This window comes from Phocoena phocoena, chromosome 18, assembly GCF_963924675.1.
Source record: "Phocoena phocoena chromosome 18, mPhoPho1.1, whole genome shotgun sequence".
NCBI classification, from domain to species: domain Eukaryota; kingdom Metazoa; phylum Chordata; class Mammalia; order Artiodactyla; family Phocoenidae; genus Phocoena; species Phocoena phocoena.
Window position 1 is genome coordinate 327,383 of NC_089236.1, and position 24,904 is coordinate 352,286.

General features: G+C 41.5%; 1 protein-coding gene across 1 annotated transcript in view; it reads right to left on the reverse strand.

The window, feature by feature from the left end:
- Positions 1-1,907: 1,907 nt before the first annotated feature.
- Positions 1,908-24,904, reverse strand: part of CENPJ (centromere protein J) — a 46,154-nt gene continuing 23,157 nt past the window's right edge. Inside the window, exons 8-17 of the mRNA XM_065896317.1 lie at positions 22,148-22,313; positions 16,087-16,291; positions 13,167-13,186; positions 12,688-12,772; positions 6,320-6,381; positions 5,939-6,058; positions 3,959-4,099; positions 3,795-3,879; positions 3,589-3,709; positions 1,908-2,103 (exon numbers count right to left, since the gene is read on the reverse strand). Coding sequence (XP_065752389.1) covers positions 1,908-2,103; positions 3,589-3,709; positions 3,795-3,879; positions 3,959-4,099; positions 5,939-6,058; positions 6,320-6,381; positions 12,688-12,772; positions 13,167-13,186; positions 16,087-16,291; positions 22,148-22,313 — 1,201 coding nt within the window. The remainder of the gene's footprint in view (positions 2,104-3,588; positions 3,710-3,794; positions 3,880-3,958; positions 4,100-5,938; positions 6,059-6,319; positions 6,382-12,687; positions 12,773-13,166; positions 13,187-16,086; positions 16,292-22,147; positions 22,314-24,904) is intronic.

Here is a 24,904-nt window from a genome sequence, read left to right on the forward strand (position 1 = left end):
ATATTTCAGGCACATTAGAAAAAACATATTCAGTTCATTTTATAACTAATGTACATTCAGCTGAAGAAATAAGACATCATCAGCATGGTTGTAGGCACCTGTTCTATCCTTCCCCAGTCATTCTGTTTCTTACGGAGGAGGTGAATACTGTGAATCTGGTGTTTATCATTCTTATACAGCGCTTTCTACTTTTATTGTATATGCACGCGTCCATAAACAAGAGCTCTGTATATTTTTAAGTGTGTGCAGTATCACACAATTACCTTTTTCCCCTATTTTATTTCCACTATATAATGCATATTGGTATGCAGAGCTCTATTTTATTCACTTTCACATCCATCTGTGCATATAATTTATCCTGTTGTTAAAGATATTTAGGTCGTTACCAGTTTTTTCTCAATTACAGATACTCTACTGTACAACCCCTTATGCACCTGTGAGGGGTTTTCTAGTAAATACACTTTAGTGGAATTTAGTACTAGGTCATGAGGCAATTGCTTTCCAAAAAAGTGATTTTACCAGCTAATTCTACCATCAGTAGTCCAAGTTCCTTGCCAACATGTGGTGTGGCCAGACCATTGTTCGCCAGTTTATGACACGAACGTAAAAAGGTACCTCATTGCTGAAATACGCATTTACTGGCTTTAGTTTATTGCTTATTAATACCCTTTGTTTGTAATTACCTATTTTAACTAATAGGGATTCTTCATATATTCTGGTTACTAATCCTTTGTCAGATACGTGTTTCTGTTCCTAGGCTGTGACTTTACTCTCTTTTGTGTTATCTTTGGACAAACAAACTTTTGACTCATCAACCTTTTAAGGTTTGTGCTGTGTCTCACTTAAAAATCTTTCTCTAGGGAGCTCCCTGATGGTCTAGGGGTTAGGATTTGGCACTTTCACTGCTGTGGCCTGGGTTCAGTCCCTGGTCTGGGAACTGAGATCCCCCAAGAGGTGCGGCACAGCCAAAAATAATAATAATTAAAAAAATAAAATTTAAAACTCTTTCTCTATTCCTGAGGTAATATATATAATTATTTTCTTTGAAAAGTTTTTTGTTATTCAGTTTTAAATCACCTGGAATTAATACATGTGGCTTTTTTTTAAAAAACTGAGTTACTGCCACCACTACTGTCAGACTGCACTAAGTGACTAGACCAAACTTACTATGTAAATGTACTTGTAGGTGACTTGCCGCCGCCGCGCCCCCCCCCCCCAACCCACTTCAAGGACATCTAGCTTCTGTCAGCCCCGCCTTACAGGTAATAAGGTCAAGGCACCTGTGGTCTATCAATCAGTTAACACTGGCTGGTTAGTTTTCACGCCCCGCCTTTCTCAGCTGTCACCCTCGTTACAACTGCTTTTTCCTCCTATGAGATTTATCTATGAGATTTATCTGCACTCATAGAATGAACTCTTCTGCCTGTTTTACTGTTTATTAGTACTCAGTCACTGTTTTAACTTCCAATTCTGTGACCTCTGTGGTAGATAATGCTTTAATTTTAGTACTAATTGAGCACAGTAATATTCTGACTGGAGAAATCCTCTTACTCCTTCAGTAAACTTTCTAAGCGAGCCCTTAATAGGCCTGGTAGGTGGTGGGAAAATCTGTGATACTGTGCTTCTTGTACTTCTTGGCTCTCATAACCATCTCCAACCAATGAAAGCATCCACTTGTTAAAAGTCTATACTGGTTAGAACCGTAGAAAGACAAGGTAGGTGAACTAAAAATGAAAGCTGTCCCTGTGCATTTCAAACAGTATGAAAAAATTCCAAACAATCTTTTCCATTTATATATACACACAGTATATATAAATTAAACCACAGAATCCACAAGAAAATGTACATTTTTTAAAGAAGAAAATGAAGTTAGTTAATGTTATTTCATGATTAGCCACACACAAGGATCATGACAACTTTGTGTCCATTAGAACATTACCATCCTTGTCTTTAACTCTTACGCGACCAGATGAATATTTGGTTTCTTGAAGACCGTTTGCATATACAGTTTTAACAGTGCCATCTGGATACTCCCGTCTCTTGAACTGGGCCGTGTGTAGTTCTCGTTGGCCATTATTAAACTCTATGATTTTGTTGCCATCTCTGTAAATTTAAAGTAGAATTTAATTTCTTTAAAAACATGGAGTATACAGCAGGAGAACCCCGGCAGTTATTCCTTCTCCTAGAACATCCCTGGTCCTTATATAGGTATAATTGGGACTCCTCAGCACAGAATGGTTTTTTCTGTTTTGGTTATTTCTCAAATTTTATATGAACACAGTGGCTCTGTGCCACATACAAGTGTCGGAGAGCCAGTGCCCTATCAAGTGTGGCCCTAGGGTGTCAGCATCACCCGAGGGCTCATTAGAAACGCAAATTATCTGGCTGGGGCCCAGCAACCTGCTCTTGAACAGTCCCCTCCAGCTGATTCGAGAACCACTGCTGTAAGTGAAAAACGGCAAAGTAATCCTGAATGAATTGCATATTTGAAAGCTGCTAAGAGAATAAAAGTTTTCATCACAAGAAAAATGTGTAATGATGCAAGTTAACTAGACTTCTGTGATCATCTTGCAATATATACAAATACCAAATCTTTGTTGTACACCTGAAACTAATGTTATGTCAGTAACACCTCAATTAAAACATGACAATCCTGAATGAATTGATACATGGGGTGTGCTTTAGTGTAGATGAAAAAAGACTTGCCATGAGTTAATACTTGAAGATGGGTAGACGGATATGGGGACCTTTTCATATTATTTTCTTTCTACTACAGAAAATTTCAATCGAGTCAATTTTTTTGAAAAGTTTCCAAAATCAAAGTATACTGTACACAGAATAAATAAAGTTGGAGGAAAATCTTTAGTTGAGCACCAGATAAAGTTTCAGACCACATTAAGGGAAAAACACAATCATGACCATGAGAAGTTCCTACATTATCGCCACGTTTATATCATAGAATTCAAGTTAATGGGTACTTAAACTGTTACACTCCAGGAGAGGAGGGTGAAACTAAAAACAGGACTCTCGATTTGACAAAACTCCACCAAGGTTTCAATTAAAATGGTGCTTATAAGATGCTCTTCACTGTGGATTGAAGAAGCTGACTCTAACTTCAAGACATTTAACACTCAGAAGGATAAAGAAAGATAATTGTTGATTTTAAGGAACTGGCTTAGGGTGGCCAGAGAGTAAAGTGCTTACGCTGGGACAGGGAGACCCAGATAATCAAAATACAATAGTCTGGTTATTGTTAAAAATTGACAGGGCAGCTTTCCTTCCTTCTGTCTCTCTCACTGTTTTCAAATTTCACCAGATTGATTTCTAAACAAATACTTGCCATTTGCCTTTCGTGAAGTGCTGTTCAGACACCCTTTAGAGGTCTGTAGGCTAAAGACTAACTAGACGTTACAATGCATTTATCTCAAACTCATCCTAAACTCCAGAATGCTGAAAACATGTCTCACCTGCTCTCAAATTCTGAACTCAGTGAAATGTTGACTTACACAAATGTTTTAAGATTTTTAAAATTCAACTGGTAATAAAAGTTGAAAACTAGAAAATCTAGAAACAAAACAGGTAACGTACCGTTGCCCTCTGACAATTGTACCATCTGGGAAAATGCTTTCTTCTTGTCCATCAGCAAACAAGTTTTTGATAGTCTGATCAGGAAACGTGATTTCTTTTCTTCCATCTGGGAAATGTTTTTCTGTAGAAAAAGGGGTTACCATAAATATTTTATTTTTAAAGGAAAGGAAGAATGTAATAACTGAGAGGGCATAGCAGGTTTTCACCTATCTGTCCGCTTGAGAAATGTAAGACTTCCAGTCCTTCTGGGTACGTGGTGTGGGTGGTGTGTGTGGCTGCGTAGTAGTAGATCTGCAAAGACACAGAGTCAGCACTGCCTCCTCTTCAGAGGTGTTTACGCTACGGACAAAACACGCCCGTGGAGACCTACCACTCTCCCATCCGGCATGACCTGCTTGACATCACCGTTGAAGAAAGTGACAGTGACCGTCTTTCCATCTGCACTCGCTTCTTTTCGGGTTCCATTTGGAAACAATATAACATGGCACCCATTCTTATAAACCTTTTCTATCTACAAAAAAAAGAAAAACCAGGACTATCAATATGTAAAACTTCCTGAGACCACGACAAAAATATCCCTAATACTTTTAATAGCCTACTTTGAAATTTTTCATAATAAAAATTAAAACATTTCTCAGAGGGAGGGAAAAGTTAGTAAGTTCATAATAATCAGCTTCACCTATCTACACATCACTGTTCTTAGGTCACCTGTTCCCGCAAAACAAACTTTTTTTTCAAGCAAACTGCAGACATCACTTCTGTAAACATTTCAACAGGTATCTGTAATGGAAGTATTTTTAACATAACCAAACCGTCTTCATCCCTAATAAGCTGTAATTAATTCCTTCATCATATAACCACGTTTTCCATAAATGCACACAAAGAAGGCCTTTTACAGTTTACTTGAATCAGGATCAAAACAAGATCCACACACACTTCATGTGTCTCTCCCTCAACTTCTAATGGTCCCTTCCTTTCCCCCTTTTTTAATGACAACTGTTGAAGGAACTGGGTCACTGAATATGTAACATTTCCCACACTCTGGATTCGGCTGATTGCTTTTCCATTATGGTGTCATTAAACATGTTCCCATATCACTTTTTCCTTAAAAAACCCAGTAGTTAGCTCTCGAGGCTTGATTAAATTCCAGCTGAATTACTCTGCCAAGAGTACTTTTTAGGTGCAGCGGTGGGCCTTGTACGGCAGCACGTCCAGAAATCCAGTAAGTACGCGCTGCCTCCTGACCTCAGCACTGAGTGGGTGGCATCACGAGATCCGTCAACCTTTCGTCTAAGGTTTTAGGAGCCACTGATGGCTACCTAGACCCTCGTGTCATCCGAAATTGTAAACGGGATTCTCTAATTTTCTCATTCCTCTTCCATTCATTAGCTGCGATTCTTCTCCTAAAACAGAAAACCTTCCCTCGTCAACAATTTGTTATCCTGAAGTAGAGTTTGTACAGGAAGAGCCTAACAACTTACTTCTGACTGTTGGTCTTGTCCTTCACTCATTCCTCAAGATTTGCAGTGAACTCTGGCCTTCTGATTTCTATTAAAGTGGATCAGATTAGAGTACTTGGAAAAGTACATGTTCTATAAACCCGAGGAAAAATTCCCTCATCACCACCTCAGTAACCCTGTTTATGTTCCTCCTCTTGTCATTTTCACTTTTTAGCTGGAACACCCAGCCAGGCCGTTTTCCCACTCAAAACCTTTCCTAAGCACAAGAATAAAATTGTCAGGCTGGGGGTGGAGAGCAGCTGATCCAGGAAATATTTAAGGAAGCCTGCAGGAAGAGTAGGACCGAGAACTGAGGTTTTGAAAAGTACCAAGGATTACCAAGGCTTCTTAGCTATGTCTGGAGAAAGAACAAGAAGTTTAAGCAACTGGATTGTATTCCTCCTTTTGTTGCATCATCTCTAAATTAGAAATGGCAACTAAATGCATGCTGTCCATTTAGTACTTTCATAGGGTCCCAAGGTTCAAACCGAGTCATGTGCCAAGGTCCTCAGCCCCATCAAGTCTTGAAGATCAATTATTTCAGAATCTAAGTGTTTCAACTTTTTTTTTTTTTTTTAACTTTTATTTTTTTTTTGCGGTACGCGGGCCTCACTGTTGTGTCCTCTCCCGTTGCAGAGCACAGGCTCTGGACGCGCAGCCTCAGCGGCCATGGCTCACGGGCCCAGCCGCTCCGCGGCATGTGGGATCCTCCCGTACCGGAGCACGAACTCGTGTCCCCTGCATCGGCAGGCGGACTCTCAACCACTGCGCCACCAGGGAAGCCCCTCAACTCTATTTTAACCCATGTTCATTTTTTATAGTATTCATTGGTTTAAAGAAAAAAGTTTAACCTTTCCATCAGGATGGCTGATTTCTCCCTGAATTTCTTCTTTTTCTTCTTTTTCATCGTCATCTTTACATTCAGGATCTGGAGAGTTCAGTGGTTCAGGTGGCTCCCTGGGTAAGGCTATCTGTAAGGACAAGAGGCTCTTGATCTGTCCTACATTACGTGTAATAAAAATCTCAAGCAGCTAAAACTTACACTTAGTCCAAAAGCCAGATTCCACTATTACAGGATTCTAGTATGACTAGTATTTGGTGTTGTATAGAAAACATTTACAATGGTAAGTAAAAAGCTTCCTTTATAAATGGTTTAGAAACTTAAGCCAGTTAACCAGTCAACTTTGAGCCTGAATAATATGTTTAATATATAAAAACATAAAGAGATTTACTTGTCCTTTATCCGAATTGCCTAAATCACGAGACACAGACTTGGATCTTCGAGATGGGTTGCCTGTTAGAATATAATTACCAGAGTTAGTTCTATTATTTAATTGAAAGTTTTAAGTTTACTCAATACTATGGTCAAACATCTCCTTAGTTCACTCTTCTTTTGTGAACTGCCGTCCTTTCCCCATTATTTAAGGAAGTCTTAGTACTTTTCTTTATTAATTCCTAGGAGTTCTTCACTGTATAAATTCAAATACTTACTCAAATACTTAAGTCTGATGACCAAGAAACGCAAGGTATCTGTTTTTTGAAAGTGTACAATCTGGAGAAAGGTGCTCAACTAACCTAATAGATGGACCCAAAGGTATTTTGGAGACAATCACCAGGACTTTAGTTAGAGGGTAGGAATGGGGTACAGATAATAGAAGCATCCAGGAATACACATAGAATTTGGCTTGGAAAAAAAAAAAAAAACTGGGTATTTAATTATAATCTAGACCTAATGGCTGTGGTCTAAACTTTTTCGATCATGACCAACACACAAATCATGTACTGTACACGTTCATACATTATAAAATAAGCATGTATGTGCATACACACAGACACCACCACCAACAAAGTGATATTAAAAATACACTGAAGTTCTAATATTTTCTTCTTATATGCCAATGGGTATTATAAACACTCCCAAATTTGAAGGGTTTCAAGCTCAAGTGCCAGGATCTGACTTAAGTGTTAAACACTAAAATGGATGCCGGATGCTCCAGGGAGAATAGACTAGAAGAAGAACAGAGGCAGAGTCCAGTCAGGAGGCTGGTGGGCGACTGTGGAGATGGCAGTGTTTGTACTGTGTCAAATCACTGACCCGTGGGTCCCAAACAGCCGAGTGCTAGCAATGTCATATGGTTCAACCTACTTAATTCAGAAAGTATCAACATCAGGATTAGTTTAGGGATCGATGGGAGTGGGGGGTTAGGACACAAGAAAAAAGGGATCAAGGAGTGCATACAGATTTGGCTAAATGAACACCTTCCTCCACCTCACAGGCACAAAGAACCACAGTGCAGTCTGAGCTCCGTGTTACATCATCTCTAAATCTTACAACCAGCCTCGCAGAAAAGACTAATAGCCTCATTTTATAGGTGAGGAAATCAAAGCTGAGAGGCTAAATAACTTGCCAAGGTTGTCAATAAAAGTCAAGTGAGAACCAGTATCCAAGCTCATCAAGCTTAATTCTCAGCCGTTTGTGAACGTCATGAACAAGCCTCTGAGCACATTCTCACTGGGAGGAACGGGGGATGGGTGTCCACCACCGTGAGCACCTTGACATGTCGAAATTAATAACTAATGCTGGAACAGCTAGATACTTTAGGAGTATATGTTTATGACCTCAGGATAGGTAAAGACTTAAGGCAAGAAGCACCACCCATAAAGGAAAAAGGTGAAATTCAACTACATTAAAGAAAGAAATCTGGGAACTTTTAAAGGTGAAGTCAGCATCATGGTGGCTAAATCATTCCTCTTTCCTCTCCCTTAGCCAGACTCATCAAGTCAAAAAGGGAGAGGATGCAAATCAATAAAATTAGAAATGAAAAAGGAGAAATCACAACTGACACTGCAGAAGTACAAAGGATTATAAGAGACTACCACAAACAGCTATATGCCAATAAAATGGACAACCACGAAGAAATGGACAAATTCTTGGAAAGATACAATTTTCCAAGACCGAACCAGGAAGAATTAGAAAATATATACAGACCTATCACAAGCAATGAAACTGAAACTGTAATTTAAAATCTTCCAACCAATAAAAGCCCAGGACCAGATGGCTTCACAGGCGAATTCCATCAAACATTTACAGAAGACCTAACACCCATCCTTCTCAAACTCTTCCAAAAAACTGCAGAGGGAAGAACACTCCCAAATTCGATCTGCAAAGCCACCATCACCCTGATACCAAAACCAGAAAAAGATGTCAAAAAAAAAAGGAAATTACAGACCAATATCACTGATGAATATAGACGCAAAACTCCTGAACAAAAACTGGCAAATAGAATGCAACAACACATTAGAAGGATCATACACCACGATCAAGTGGGATTTATCCCAGGGATGCAAGGATTCTTCAGCATATGCAAATCAATCAATGTGATACACCATATACACAAATTAAGGAATAAAAACCATATGATCATCTCAATAGATGCAGAAAAAGCGTCTGACAAAAATTCAACACCCATTTATGATAAAAACGCTCCAGAAAATGAGCATAGAGGGAACCTACCTCAACATAATAAAGGCCATATATGACAAACCCACAGCCAACATCATGCTCAAAGGTGAATCACTGAAAGCATTTCCACTAAGATCAGGAACAAGACAAGGATGTCCACTCTCACCACTATTATTCAACATAGTTCTGGAAGTCCTAGCCATGGCAATCAGAGAAGAAAAAGAAATAAAAGGAATATAAATTGGAAAAGAAGACGTAAAACTGTCACTGTTTGCGGAGGACATGATACTATACATAGAAAATCCTAAAGATGCCACCAAAAAACTACTACAACTAATCAATGAATTTGGTAAGGTTGCAGGATACAAAATTAATGCATAGAAATCTTTTGCATTCCTATACACTAACAACGAAAAATCAGAGAAATTAAGGAAACAATCCCATTTACCATCGCAACAAAAAGAATAAAATACCTAGGAATAAACCTACCTAAGGAGAAAAAGACCTGTACTCAGAAAACTATAAAATACTGATGAAAGAAATCAAAGATGACATAAACAGATGGAGAAATATACCATGTTCTTGGATTGGAAGAATCAATATTGTGAAAATGACCATACTACCCAAAGCAATCTACAGATTCTATGCAATCCTTATCAAACTACCAATGGCATTCTTCACAGAATTAGAACAAAAAATTTTACAATTTGTATGGACACAAAAGACCCCGAATAGCCAAAGTGATCTTGAGAAAGAAAAACAGAGATGGAGGAAATCAGGCTCCCAGACTTCAGACCATACCACAAAGCTACAGTAATCAAGACAGTTAGGGTATTGGCACAAAAACAGAAATACACATCAATGGAACAGGATAGAAAGCCCAGAGATAAACCCACACACATATGGTCACCTTATCGTTGATCAAGGAGGCAAGAATATACAATGGAGAAAAGACAGCCTCTTCAATAAGTGGAATGAAATTAGAACACTCCCTAACACCATACACAAAAATAAACTCAAAATGGATTGAAGACCTAAATGTAAGGCCAGACACTGTAAAACTCTTAGAGGAAAACATAGGCAGAACACTCTATGACATAAATCACAGCAAGATCCTTTTTGACCCACCTCCTAAAGAAACGGAAATAAAAATATACAAATGGGACCTAATGAAACTTAAAAGCTTTTGCACAGCAAAGGAAACCATAAACAAGACGAAAAGACAACCCTCAGAATGGGAGAAAATATTTGCAAATGAAGCAACTGAGAAAGGATTAATCTCCAAAATTTACAAGCAGCTCATGCAGCTCAATATTAAAAAAAACAACCCAATCCAAAAACGGGCAGAAGACCTAAATAGACATTTCTCCAAAGAACATATACAGATTGCCAACAAACACATGAAAGAATGCTCAACATCATTAATCATTAGAGAAATGCAAATCAAAACTACCATGAGGTATCACCTCACACCAGTCAGAATGGCCACCATGAAAAAAATCTACAAACAATAAATGCTGGAGAGGGTGTGGAGAAAAGGGAACCCTCTTGCACTGTTGGTGGGAATGTAAATTGATACAGCCACTATGGAGAACAATATGGAGGTTCCTTAAAAAACTAAAAATAGAACTACCATACAACCCAGCAATCCCACTACTGGGCATATACCCTGAGAAAACCGTAATTCCAAAAGAGTCATGTACCACAATGTTCATTGCAGCTCTATTTACAATAGCCAGGACATGGAAGCAACCTAAGTGTCCATCGACAGATGAATGGATAAAGAAGATGTGGCACATATATACAAAGGAATATTACTCAGCCATAAAAAGAAACATAATTGAGTTATTTGTAGTGAGGTGGATGGACCCAGAGACTGTCATACAGAGTGAATTAAATCAGAAGGAGAAAAACAAATACTGTATGCTAATGCATAGATAGGGAATCTTAAAAAAAAAAAAAAGGTACCGATGAACCTAGTTGTAGGGCAGGAATAAAGAGGTAGACATAGAGAATGGACTTGAGGACATGGGGTGGGAGGGTGAAGCTGGGGCGAAGTGAGAGTAGCATCGACATATATACACTACCAAATGTAAAATAGTTGGCTGTTGGGAAGCAGCAGCATAGCACAGGGAGATCAGCTCGGTGCTTTGCGATGACCTAGAGAGGTGGGATAGGGAGGGTGGGAGGGAGGCTCAAGAGGGAGGGGATATGGGGACATGTGTATACATATGGCTGAATCACTTTGTTGTACAACAGAAACTAACAGCATTGTGAAGCAATTATACTGCAATAAAGATGCATTAAAAAAAAAACTAGGTAGTGAAAGAAGACAATGCAATACATACAGTACAACTCTATTCAGAAAGCTGAAAAACAAGTAAAACATTTTTCTAGGGCTGTACCTATGAAAGGGAAAAGCAATGTAATATAATCATGGAGGGGTCAGTTCTGGGATGCTGCTAATCTATTTCTTTATCTAGGCAGTGGTTACCCAAGTATTTCCTTTATAACTGCCAAACTGCATATGTTATATCCACTTTTATAAATTTAATTCACAGAAATAATTTCTAAAAATGCCAGGTAGATCTTAAAGACCCAGTTGTGAAAACAAAAGTTCATGGGAGAAAATAGCATATTTGTGACCTGACGATTGAGAAGGATATCTCAGTCACAAAAAGCAAAAACCATATTTTAAAAAAATTGATTAACTTCAATATTAAAAGGAAAAACATGTATATAAAAAACACAAACCAGGGACTTCCCTGGTGGCACAGTGATTAAGAATCCACCTGCCAATGCACGGGATACAGGTTTGAGCCCTGGTCTGGGAAGATCCCACATGCCACGGAGCAACTAAGCCCGTGTGCCACAACTACTGAAGCCCATGCACCACAACTACTGAAGCCCGCACGCCTAGAGCCCGTGCTCCGCAACAAGAGAAGCCACCGCAATGAGAAGCCCACGCACCGCAACGAAGAGTAGCCTCCGCTCACCGCAACTAGAGAAAGCCCGCGCACAGCAACGAAGACCCAACAGAGCCAAAAATACATAATTTTATTTTTTTAAAAAACCCACAAACCAGGCTTCCCTGGTAGCGCAGTGGTTGAGAGTCCACCTGCTGATGCAGGGGACACGGGTTCGTGCCCCGGTCCGGGAAGATCCCACATGCTGCGGAGCAGCTGGGCCCATGAGCCATGGCCGCTGAGCCTGCGCGGCTGGAGCCTGTGCTCCGCAACGGGAGAGCCCAAAACAGTGAGAGGCCCGCGTACCACCAAAAAAAAAAAAAAACCCACAAACCAAAAAGCTACATACAGATCGGCAGAAGATACTGGCAGTGCTTACAAATGACAAAGGATTAGTTGCAGAATAACTAACTTCAATACACAAACACAAACACATACACAAACACACACACAGAGTTTTAAATGGACAAAAGAAATGAACAGGCAATTCACAAAAGAGGAGACCCAAATGTCCACTAAATATGAAAAGATGCTCACATCACCTCATCAGTAACCTGGGAAATGCATATTACACTGACCTACCATTTCACACCCACCTGACTAGCCAAAATTGTAAAGTCTGAGCAGATCAAGTGTCGGCAAGCACAAAGAGCATGTTCTGCTGACAGTAAAAACAGAAACTGGTAACCACTTTGCAAAGGGAAAGCCTCCTGAAGTGGCACAAACCTGATATGACCCAATATCCTACTCCTGACACGTGTCAGAGAGAAACTCACATGACCGAGACTTGTTCTGCGGCCCTTTTCATTCTGTGACAAACTGGGGGAAAACCTGAATGCCCAACAACAAGAAAATATACTGTGGCAAATACACATGGAATCTGTACAGCTAGAGTTTATATGTATTAATGAGGCTACGTCTTAAAATACTGAGAAAGCAGCAAACTGCAGAGGGATGAACTATGAAACAACACTATATTGATTTACGGACACAATGCAGTAAAAGAATGAAAAGTAAGAAAGGGAAGGCTGTCAGGGTGCACATTAACTGGGAGTAGGATACACAGGGGCTTCAATTATATTTAAAATGTTTTATTTCTTAAGTTGGGTGTAAATTCTCCACTCTTTAAATTCCTGAAATATTTTCTAAGAAAATCATGCAACTATCTTACCTTGTGTTGGCAAATAGGTTTTTTTGTACTTTTCTACCTGGGTTCCTGAAGAAACTTGACTCTTCTGAAATCGAACTGATGACTTCTATAGTATGAGAAAATTTTGAATATAAAATTAGTATTAGTTTACACATTAGTACAAGGAATGAAACTAACAGAACTCAGCTTGCAATGGGAATGTTGTAAGTGTGTTCATTTACGCTGTTTTCGTTTATTGCTACAGGCCAGAGTGAACAAGCTGCTACAAGGAATGAACTACACACACACGCACACGCCGCCTCTGGAAATACACGCAATCCTCAAGTGAAGGCATAACAGACCATGTAAAACAAAACAGGTTTTTGTGACTGTTACCAGAGCGGCCAGAGGAGAGGACATGAACTCATGGTCAGACAGCAGAAGACTGCTCACCACTGCCCCTTCCGCAGCCCCCAGATTTAGAGGTCAAGGTAGATATCCTCCTTGCTCCCCACCACCACCTCCAACCAGACCTCCTTCTCTCCTCCCTAGCCACCCCTGCCCCAGCAAGTCTCATGTCCGTGGACCCCGCGTGCCAGAAGAAGCCACCCCAATACCTTAGCTGCCATCTCTACACCTGTTCTCTCCCACCGTGGCCATGCGCTCCAATGGACAAAGTCTAGAACTAGTCATTATCAGTATCTGCGATTATTAAGAACTACAGAAGTATCAATTTCAAAGCATTCGAATGCAGAATGTGGGACATAATTAAAAATTATCCAAAAAGCCAGTGCCATTTAATAAAGTGCCGAAGTATTTAGGGGTGAGCTGCCACAATTTCTGCAATTACCTTCAAATGGTTCAGCAAAATACCTATACAGCAATATGGCAAAATGGGAACAATGGTTGGATCTAGGTGAGCATTCAGGTGTTCATCACACTATTCTTTCAACTTGCTCTATTTGGGGCAGCTTTCATAATAAAATGGGGGGCAGAATTCCATCTTCTAACTACCGTGTCCTGTCCTTCCAGCTCATCCCTCTTTGAGACCCTCACTCCAACGATGCTTACAGCCCACAGGGTCCCAAAATTCACTGATCCACGTTTTCTGTGTCCCCCAAAACCTATGCCCTCCTTGAGCAGCCTGAACTCATGGTGCACTGCAGGCACCCCTGTTGTATTTACATACTGTCAACTTCCAGCCCCTCTCACTCTGTAGGATTCACCTGGATGACCATACCTCTGCTAAAATATCAATATTACTCTCCACCACCCTACACCCGAAAAGCTGAATAAGGAAAAATAACACAAACAATTCCCACTTGAAACATATAATCTCTAACCTACGTGGGCCCCTAGCGCAGCCCAGGAGTCAGACCACACTTCGCCCTCTGCTCTCCACTCTTGTGGACCCCGATCCGCCCCTCCAGCCTCCCAGAGTGGCCTCCATCCTCAGTCTCAGCAGATGCCCGAGCCTCCATTCCCCAAGGGAAGCTAGAGGGTTAGAGGGGAACATCCCACCAACGGACCCCACACGTCCAGCCCCAGGTCCACGGCTGAGGCCCCGTCACCAGACATGGACGTCGAGCTCCCGGCCGGGCGGGCGCCTCCACTCCCCCCAAACCCGGTCTCCTCTCCTTTGTGCTCGCAGCTTCGGCAACCCGCCCACTCTCTCCTGCATCCGTATTTTCCTACTGAATCAATCCTACCAATACATAAGCACGTGTTGATTTTCCCATCTTAAAAAAAAAACAAAACAAAAACTACTTCCCCTACAGTTACTGCCCCATTTCCTTACTGTTACTGCAAAACTTCTCCACAACGCTTTATACTCTGCCTGAAACCTCTCGCTCTCTTAGCCGGTCAGGCTTTTACCCGGCATATGCGAGGACCCATCTTCAGTCCCCCGCTTACTCGGCAGCGGCCTCTGGGGCACGGGCCTCTCTGCTGCTTTACTTGGCCCTCAGGACACCACACTGGCCTCCTTTACTTAAGACTCGGGTTCATTCTCCTCCCTGCCATCTTCTCACAACCTGGCCAGGACCCGGGACCCTTCCCCGTCCACGCCTTCAGCCTGAGCGATCTCTCCCACACGTTCCAAGGGCCCCAAACTTCTCGCTCCAACCTGAGCTTCTCTGGACACGCACAGCCCTGCCTGATGTCCACCTGATGTCTAGTAGGCATTTCGAGCTCACCTGATCTAACCTGAGCTCCTAACCAACACCCACACCCGCAGGAAAAGCGTGCTCTCTTCTTGCGGGGACTCACGGTAAAGGGCCAAAAAAACCACACTCAACTTGGAAGCCGTTCCCGCCCCCTCTCCTGCTGTCACACCCCATCCCCAGTTCATCAATAAACCCCATCCACCTGCAGCAACCCCCCAATTGGTGGCCTGATGGCGCCCAAACGCCCACTTCAGGCCACTCGCATGTCTACAGCAGGGAGGGTGGGCTCACCAACACAGAGGGGGAGGCCACCCCTTCCATCCAAGCCCTGCCAGGGCTCCCCGTCTGACTCAGAGGGAAAAGGCGACACTCACAGGTAGTTACTAAGGCCTAACGAAAGCGGCACCACCACCCTCGAGCCCGTCTCTGGTCCCATCAGCTGCTCTGCCCCTCACGGACCCTGGTCCTCCCAGCCTCGGGGCTCCTGGCCCATGTCTCAGCCCAGCTCGCTGCGCCCTCTTCAGGCCACTATTCCAACGTCGCTTTCTCAGGAGGGCCTCCCCAGCCATCCTGTATAAACTGCAACACCCTCCGCCCAGCGGTGATCCCGCCTCCTTGCTTTCCCTCCTGAGTTCTCGCCACTATGTCCCACACCGTATGCTTCACTCATCTTTCTCCCACGGCTGGAATCCGAGCTCCAAGAGGACAAGGAAGTTTGTCTGTTTTATTCATTGCTTGGTCTCTAGTGCCTCAAAGCCATGACCGGCACATCACAGTTGTGAATACAGACGAATAAAAAAACAAATACTTGATTTAAAAGGATCATATGCAAAAAAAAAAAAAAAAAAAACTCTGCAAAAATTTTACTTACCCTGTTTTAACTGAGATTACCCACCTATTGTGTTATAATTCCTTTATAAGAATTATAAAAATGAATTTGAAAACTATCTGTATAGCGATGCACAAAAGAAGTATTTAATTGTGGTAAAATACACATAACACAAAATCACCATCTTAACCATGTCAAGATGTACACGGTACTGGCGTTAAGTACATTCACACCACTGCTCAGCCATCACCACCTCCAGAACTCTTCACCTTGCAAAACTGAAACTGCCCTCACTAAACAACAGCTTCTCATTCTCCCCTCCCCCAGCCCTGGCACCCACCCTGCTACTTCGTTTCTACGAATCTGACTGCTCAAATATTTAGCATCTCCCCAACGTGACAAAACCTACCCTGGACCCGTCTCTTCTCGAGGCCGTCGCGCACTGACCCATCCTGGAGCTGCTCTCGGTGGCTTCGGCTTTCTTCCAGGCATCTAGTCGGAATCTTTCCATCACTTTCATTTCCTCCCGGAGGTCTGTGTTCTCTTTGACCAACATTTCTATCTGGCTTCTAAGACGGCCATGTGTACTGGACCATTTTCCTTCCTTTCTTTTCAAATCTTCCTGTAAATCTGCTATCTGCTGCTTCAAAGCCTCTCGGGGGGGGAGGGAGGGGGGAAAAGCATTACTAGAACTGAAACAATGCAAGAGAAGAGACAAGACACATCAACAAAACAGAATTGCCAGCCTATCACAGACAGCAGAAAAAGGAATGTCAATGACACTGGGTTTCGCAGGAAAAGGAGTGGGGTTCAGGCTAGAGTCTCACCTCATGCCATCCAGAACTGAGGAGACAGAGGAGGCAGACACCACTTGGCAGCCAGCGCGTTACACTGGGCACGGCGATAAAGGTCTAAGCTAAGACAGCAAGTGAAACAGAGAGAGATGGATGGGGTTATCTGGTGAAGAAAACAGAAACAGGAATCCATGACTAACTGAAGGAAGAAGAGCTAACACCCATCCTTCTCAAACTCTTCCAAAAACTTGCAGAGGAAGGAACACTCCCAGACTCATTCTATGAGGCCACCATCACGCTGATACCGAAACCAGACAAAGATACCACAAAAAAAGAAAATTACAGACCTGTATCACTAATGAATATAGATGCAAAAATCCTCAACAAAATACTAGAAAACAGAATCCAACAACACATTAAAAGGATCATACACCATGATCAAGTGGGATTTATCCCAGGGATGCAAGGATTCTTCAATATACGCAAATCAATCAATGTGATACACCACATTAACAAATTGAAGAATAAAAACCATATGATCATCTCAATAGATGCAGAAAAAGCTTTTGACAAAATTCAACACCCATTTATGATAAAAACTCTCCAGAAAGTTGGCACAGAGGGAACCTACCTCAACATAATAAAGGCAATATAGGACAAACCGACACCAAACATCATTCTCAATGGTGAAAAACTGAAAGCATTTCCTCTAAGATCAGGAACAAGACAAGGATGTCCACTCTCACGGCTATTATTCAACATAGTTTTGGAAGTCCTAGCCTCAGCAATCAGAGAAGAAAAAGAAATAAAAGGAACACAAATTGAAAAAGAAGAAGTATAACTGTCACTGTTTGCAGATAACATAGAGAACCCTGAAGATGCCACCAGAAAACTACTAGAGCTAATCAATGAATTTGGCAAAGTTGCAGGATACAAAATTAATGCACAGAAATGTCTTCCATTCCTATACACTAATGATGAAAAATCTGAAAGAGAAATTAAGGAAACACTCCCATTTACCACTGCAACAAAAAGAATAAAATACCTACGAATAAACCTACCTAGGGAGACAAAAGACCTGTATGCAGAAAACTCTAAGACACTGATGAAAGAAATTAAAGATGATACCAACAGATGGAGAGATATACCATGTTCTTGGATTGGAAGAATCAATACTGTGAAAATGACTATACTACCCAAAGCAATCTACAGATTCAACGCAATCCCTATCAAATTACCAATGGCATTTCTTACGGAACTAGAACAAAAAATTTTTAAATTTGTATGGAGACACAAAAGACCCCGAATAGCCAAAGCTGTCTTGAGGGGAAGAAACAGAGCTGGAGGAATCAGACTCCCTGACTTCAGACTATACTACAAAGCTACAGTAATCAAGACAATATGGTACTGGCACAAAAACAGAAACATAGATCAATGCAACAAGATAGAAAGCCCAGAGATAAACCCACGCACCTATGGTCAACTAATCTATGACAAAGAAGGCAAGGATATACAATGGAGAAAAGACAGTCTCTTCAATAAGTGGTGCTGGGAAAACTGGACAGCTACGTGTAAAAGAATGAAATTAGAACACTCCCTAACACCATACACAAAAGTAAACTCAAAATGGATTCATGACCTAAATGTAAGACTGGACACTATAAAACTCTTAGAGGAAAACATAGGAAGAACACTCTTTGACATAAATCACAGCAAGATCTTTTTTGATCCACCTCCTAGAGTAATGGAAATAAAAACAAAAGTAAACAAATGGGACCTAATGAAACTTCAAAGCTTTTACACAGCAAAGGAAACCATAGACAAGACGAAAAGACAACCCTTAGAATGGGAGAAAATATTTGCAGACGAATCAACGGACAAAGGATTAATCTCCAAAATACATAAACAGCTCATGAAGCTCAATATTAAAGAAACAAACAACCCAATCCAAAAATGGGCAGAAGACCTAAATAGACATTTCTCCAAAAAAGACATACAGATGGCCAAGAGGCACATGAAAAGCTGCTCAACATCACTAATTATTAGAGAAATGCAAATCAAAACTTCAATGAGGTATCACCTCTCACCAGTTAGAATGGGCATCATCAGAAAATCTACAAACAAATGCTGGAGAGGGTGTGGAGAAAAGGGAACCCTCTTGCACTGCTGGTGGGAATGTAAACTGATACAGCCACTATGGAGAACAGTATGGAGGTTCCTTAAAAAACTAAAAATAGAATTACCATATGATCCAGCAATCCCACTACCGGGCATATACCCAGAGAAAACCACAATTCAAAAAGACACATGCGGGCTTCCCTGGTGGCGCAGTGGTTGAGAGTCCGCCTGCCGATGCAGGGGACATGGGTTCGTGCCCCGGTCTGGGAGGATCCCGCATGCCGCGGAGCGGCTAGGCCTGTGAGCCATGGCCGCTGAGCCTGCCCGTCTGGAGCCTGTGCTCCGCAATGGGAGAGGCCACAACAGTGAGAAGCCTGCGTACCGCAAAAAAAAAAAAAAAAAAAAAAAAAAAAGACACATGCACCCCAATGTTCACTGCAGCACTATTTACAATAGCCAGGTCATGGAAGCAACCTAAATGCCCATCAACAGACGAATGGATAAAGAATTTGTGGTACATATATACAATGGAATATTACTCAGCCATAAAAAGGAACGAAATTGAGTCATTTGTTGAGACGTGGATGGATCTAGAGACTGTCATACAGAGTAAAATAAGTCAGAAAGAGAAAAACAAATATTGTATGTTAACACATGTATGTGGCACCTGGAAAAATGGTACAGATCAACCGGTTTGCAGGGCAGAAGTTGAGACACAGATGTAGAGAACAAATGTATGGACACCAAGAGGGGAAAGCCATGGGGTGGGGTGGGGATGGTGGTGTGCTGAATTGGGCGATTGGGATTGACATGTATACACTGATGTGTATAACACTGATGACTAATAAGAACCTGTTGTATAAAAAAATAAATAAAATTCAAAAATTAAAATTCAAAAAAAAAAATCTGCCTTCCAGGGCTTCCCTGGTGTTACAGTGGTTAAGAATCTGCCTGCCAATGCAGGGGACACAGGTTCAAGCCTTGGTCCAGGGAGATCCCACATGCCGCGGAGCAACTAAACCTGTGCACCACAACTACTGAGCCCACATGTCATAACTACTGAAACCCGCATGCCTAGAGCCCATGCTCTGCAACAAGAGAAGCCACCGCAATAAGAAGCCTGCACACCGCAATGAAGAGTAGCCCCCGCTCGCCACAACTAGAGAAAGCCCACATGCAGCAAAGAAGACCCAATGCAGCCAAAAATAAATAAATAAAATAAATAATTTTTTTTTAATTTTTAAAATTAAAAAAAAAAAAGAATATGCCTTCCAATGCAGGGGATGTGGGTTCTATCCCTGGTCGGGGAACTAAGATCCCACATGTTGTGGGGCAACTAAGACCACACACTCTAGAGCCCACACGCCACAACTAGAGAGAAGCCAGCGCACCACAATGTAGATGCTGTGAGCCGCAACAAAAGATGCTGCATGTCACAACTAAGACCCAACGGAGAGGGTTAGGGAGTGTGGGAGAGAGGGAAAGAGAAAAGAAATTCAATTAAATTTAACACGAATTTTAATCTTTTACCTTTCAGGCAAAGAGCAAAAAACACTCTTAAAATTGCTAGTAGAATTTTAAATTGGCATGACAGGGACTTCCCAGGTGGCGCAGTGGTTAAGAATCCGTCTACCAATGCAGGGGACACAGGTCGAGCCCCGGTCCGGGAAGATCCCACATGCCATGGAGCAACTAAGCCCGTGAGCCACAACTACTGAGCCCACGTGCTGCAACTACTGAAGCTCACGCGCCTAGAGCCCGTGCTCTGCAGCAAGAGAAGCCACCACAATGAGAAGCCCGCGCACCGCAACGAAGAGTAGCCCCCACTCGCCACAACTAGAGAAAGCCCGCGTGCAGCAACGAAGACCCAATGCAGCCAAAAAGAAAAAAAAAATTTGTCGTGATATTTATGGAGGGATAATCTGGCAATATCTACTATGTACATACCCTTTAGCCTAGAAATTTCATTTGCAGGACTTTATCCCACAGATATGCTTGTGTACATAAGCTCCAAACAGGTAAGGATGAATTTATTTTGTTCACTACTTCATTCCTAGTACATGCCTGCTATACAGGCTGTACTCAATAACCACATGTTAAATGACTATGCAGAATGATTGCAAGAGGGGAGGTATGTACAGGGTTATTCAGGAGAGCACTTCTTACATACAGAAAAAGAGCAGAAATAACATAAATGCTTGGTTAGGTAAATTATGGCACTTCCATATAATGCAGCTTTTACAATGCATTTATTTTCAATGGTGAAATAAAGGAGAATGCTCTTTACGTTAAGACGTGAAATGATTTTAGTATACTACCATTAATTTGCTTTCTGGTTTTTTTTAATTGGGAATATACACATGTATTTGCTTAGAATTTCTCTGAAAAGATACAAAAGATTGGTAACACCGGATACCTCAAAAGAGATGTAAATCAGGTGCCAGGGCAAGGGTGAGACGGAGAGGTTTCACAGCACATCTTTTTGTACCTTTTGAATAGGAATATATTACCTTTTGAAATAAAAACTTTAATAGATTGTTAGTCTAACATATTAGATATAATAAACCAAGCATGAACAAAAACATAATGGCACGTTTCCGCCTACAGAAATAAATAGAATTAAAGACCCTAATAGACACTGCATGTGGTAACTGAAGCTACAGGTGTGTACTAAGACTAATCAAGGATGGTGCACTATATATGAAAGGAAGGAAGCAAAGGCCGGGACTCAAAAAAACTAGTATGTAAAATATGAAAGTGGAAGATGAGTTTGTATTTTATGCTATAAATAATAGAAAGCCATTTAAAATTTTTATTTTGGTAAATTGAAGTTTTACTTTTCATGAAATTCAATATATCCACTTTTTCTTTTATACTTAGTTCTTTGTGTCTTCTCTTGGCAACCTCTGCAGATGCCACTGTTGCAAATATATTCACCTACATTTTTTCCTAGAAGGTTTATAGTTTTAGCTAGAAATGCATTAGTTCTTTTTAACTACTACTTTCCTCTGATCATGTCCATTTCTAACTTTGAAATGAATAGGACTGATGATTTGGCTTATCAGTTTACAAGTTTTAGAGTTAAACACCTAGTTAGTATACAAGCCTTAAATTATTATAAATGAACAGAACCATGTGTGGTGGGTCAAACAAATTAACACATTCCACTGGTGAATCTCCAGCTCCTGGCTTGTTAATACATCCATGTCATTATCGGAGCATCTTCTGGGGAAGCCTTCAGTAAGAAAAGAACTGATGTATTTTACTCTTTAAAAGTCGAGACTACAGGACTTCCCTGGCGGTCCAGTGGTTAAGACTCCGTGCTTCCAATGCAGGGGGCACGGGTCCAATCCCTGGTCGGGGAACTAAGATCCTACATGCCACATGGCATGGCCAAAAAAAATTGAGAAAAAAAAAAAAAAAAGAAAGTCAAGACTACAGAAGATGTTCCTGATGTCTCAGATTATTTGCTGAGTCAATGGATGATTAATAAACTGATACCCAATTTCTCTTTGACACATCAAATAATTCTAAGATTCTTACCAGACTTTCATCTTTACTAACTGATATGAGTATAATGTAAGGAACTGACATACTTGTATTTCTTCACGTTCTTTTTTATCCGGAAAAGTTCTCGCAACTGTAGAATACTTTTCAAAAACTTTGCGTTCCTTTTGTAATTTCCTCATTTCCTCCTTTTTAAACTCCTCTATTCGAGCCAATTCTTTTGCTTTCTGTTGTTCAAAGTCAGCAATTTCTTTCCTAAAACAACCAAACCACGTTATAATCTAAGGAGACCACCTCAGTACAGTAATCCACATGTGGTACCAAAATGGAACACCAGTGACAACCTGGAATTGAGGAGCTGCTAGTTTTGGTGAATCCATCTTCAGCCCACAGTAGTGAAATAACAGTCAACTCAGTAAAGCACTACTCAACAAGCATTCACTGCATACCTACTATGATTCAAGTACTACACTACGTACTGGAGAAACCACAGTGAGAAAAATGAACATCCTTACTCCTATAAAGCTTCTTACATTCTAGTGGGAGCGACAGATGACAATAAGTAAGATTAACAAGTAAAACAGATGGAACACTGGAAATGTTAAGAAGAATAAACCAAGGCATGAGCTTAGGAAATATGGAGGTTAGGAGCCTGAAATTATGGACGGAGTCATCTTGCTGAGGCAGTATTTGAGGTAAAACCTGAGGGACATGAGAGAACAGCCATGGAGGTATCTGGACCAAACAGTTCAGGCAGAGGGAACACCACATGCAAAAGCCCTGAGATAGGAACATGCCTAATGTGTTCAAAGAACAGGCAGGAGGCCAGTGTGGCTAAAGAGACAGAACAGTAGGAGAAAACGTCAGGAAAAAAGGGTGGGGGGCGCGGGAGGCGGGGTGACTAATTAGGGTCCGTGGACCACGGTGAAGACCCTGGTATTTAGCTTAGGAGCACGCGGGTCAGAGGGACTGTCAGGACCCGGACTCCTTCTGTACGCTGTGTGAAGAGCACAGGGAGAGCGACGACAGCAAGACTGTGGAACGAGAGGCCCCTGGCTCACATCCTTCCACACAAACGCCATCCACAGACAGAAGTGCGTTTGTGGGAGCTCTAGGATTCAGGCAGGAAATGAGAAACGCTGGTGAAGCCTAAGATCAAGGACAGCCACTTAGAGAAGGCAGGCCCATGCCCCAGTGCCAGGCTTACCAAATGTGGTCCTGATGCACTGAAAACAGCCCCATTGCCAAAGGACCCAGGAGGAGCCATGCCCATTCATGCCCCTGGAAAGAGACCCACAGACCTTGGTCCTGCCTACAGATCCTGACACAGCCCTGTGACCTAGCTCCAGCCCTGTTCTATGTGGTACGGAGGCAGTCCTGCCCACCCAGGGACCTGGTAGGAAGCTGCTCAGAAACCTGGCAGGAGCCCCACCCATCCTCATGCCTGGAAACACACCTCCTGTCTACAGACTCAACAGTGGACCAGGAGGCAGCCCCATGACCTAGCTCCAGCCCTGCCTGACTGTGGTCCAAGAAGTAGTCCTGTCCTACTGGGGATCCAGCAGGAACCACAGCTGACTGCAACCCTGGTAACAGGCCTACCAACTGTGGACCCAGCTACAACCCCACTTGACTGTGATCCTGGAAGTAGACCCACCAGTCCAGGGATCCAGCAGAAGAAGGTCTTTACCTGCCAAAAACAGTCTGTAAAGACAGAAACAGGTGTTTGTTCTTTCAAATGCAAAGACATCAACAGAAGTCCACATAGATCACCAAGAATCAGGCAAACGTGACACCACCAAAGGAAACTAATAAAGCTCCAGTAACCAATCCCAAAGAAACTGAGATCTACAAATGACCTGACACAGAGTACAAAATAATTGTTTTAAGGAAGCTCAGCAAGCTACAAGAAAACACAGATAAACAACTCAATTAAACCAGGGAAACAAGAAGTTCAACAAAGAGCTAGAAATCATAAAAAAAGAACCAAAAAGAAATTCTAGAGCTGAAGAATACAAGGAATGAAGTGATAAATGCAACAGAAAACTTCAACAGCAGACTCAAGCAGAAGAGAGAATCTGTGACTGTGAAGACTGGTGATTCAAAGTTATTCAGTCAGAGGGGGAAAAAAGGGAAAAGAATGAAAAGGAGTGAAGAAAGCCTGCAGGATTTATGGGACACTACTGTATGAACGAACTATATACGCATTATGGGAGTCTCAGGAGGAAAAAAATCAACAAATCTTTAGCTAGACTAAGAAAAAAAGAGAGAAGACTCAAATAAATAAAGTCACAAATGAAAGGCAAGGCATTATAACAGATGCCTCAGAAATAAAAAGGACCATATATGAATAATTATATTCGAAACTACTGGATAACTTAGAATGGTTAAATTCCTAGAAACATACAACTTACCAAAATTGAATCCAGAAGAAACAGAAAGTCTGAACTGACCAATAACAAATAAGGAGACTGAATCAGTAATCAAAAACCTCCCAAAAAACACAAGTCCAGGACCAGATGGCTTCACAGGTAAATTCCACGAAACAGTCAAAGAAAAAATTAATACCATTCTTTTTTAAACTCTTCCAAGAAAAGAAGGAATACTTCCAAACTCATTCTGTGAGGTTAGTTATCACTCTGATACCAATGGCAGACAAAGATACAAGAAAGGAAAACTATAGGCTAATGTCCCTGATGAATAGTGTATAAATCCTCAAAAAAATACTAGCAAACCAAATTCAACAGCACAGTAAAAGCATTAAATACCATGACCAAGTGGGATTCATCCCCAGGATGCAAAGTTGGTTCAACACACACAAATCAACTAACATGATGTAAACTGGT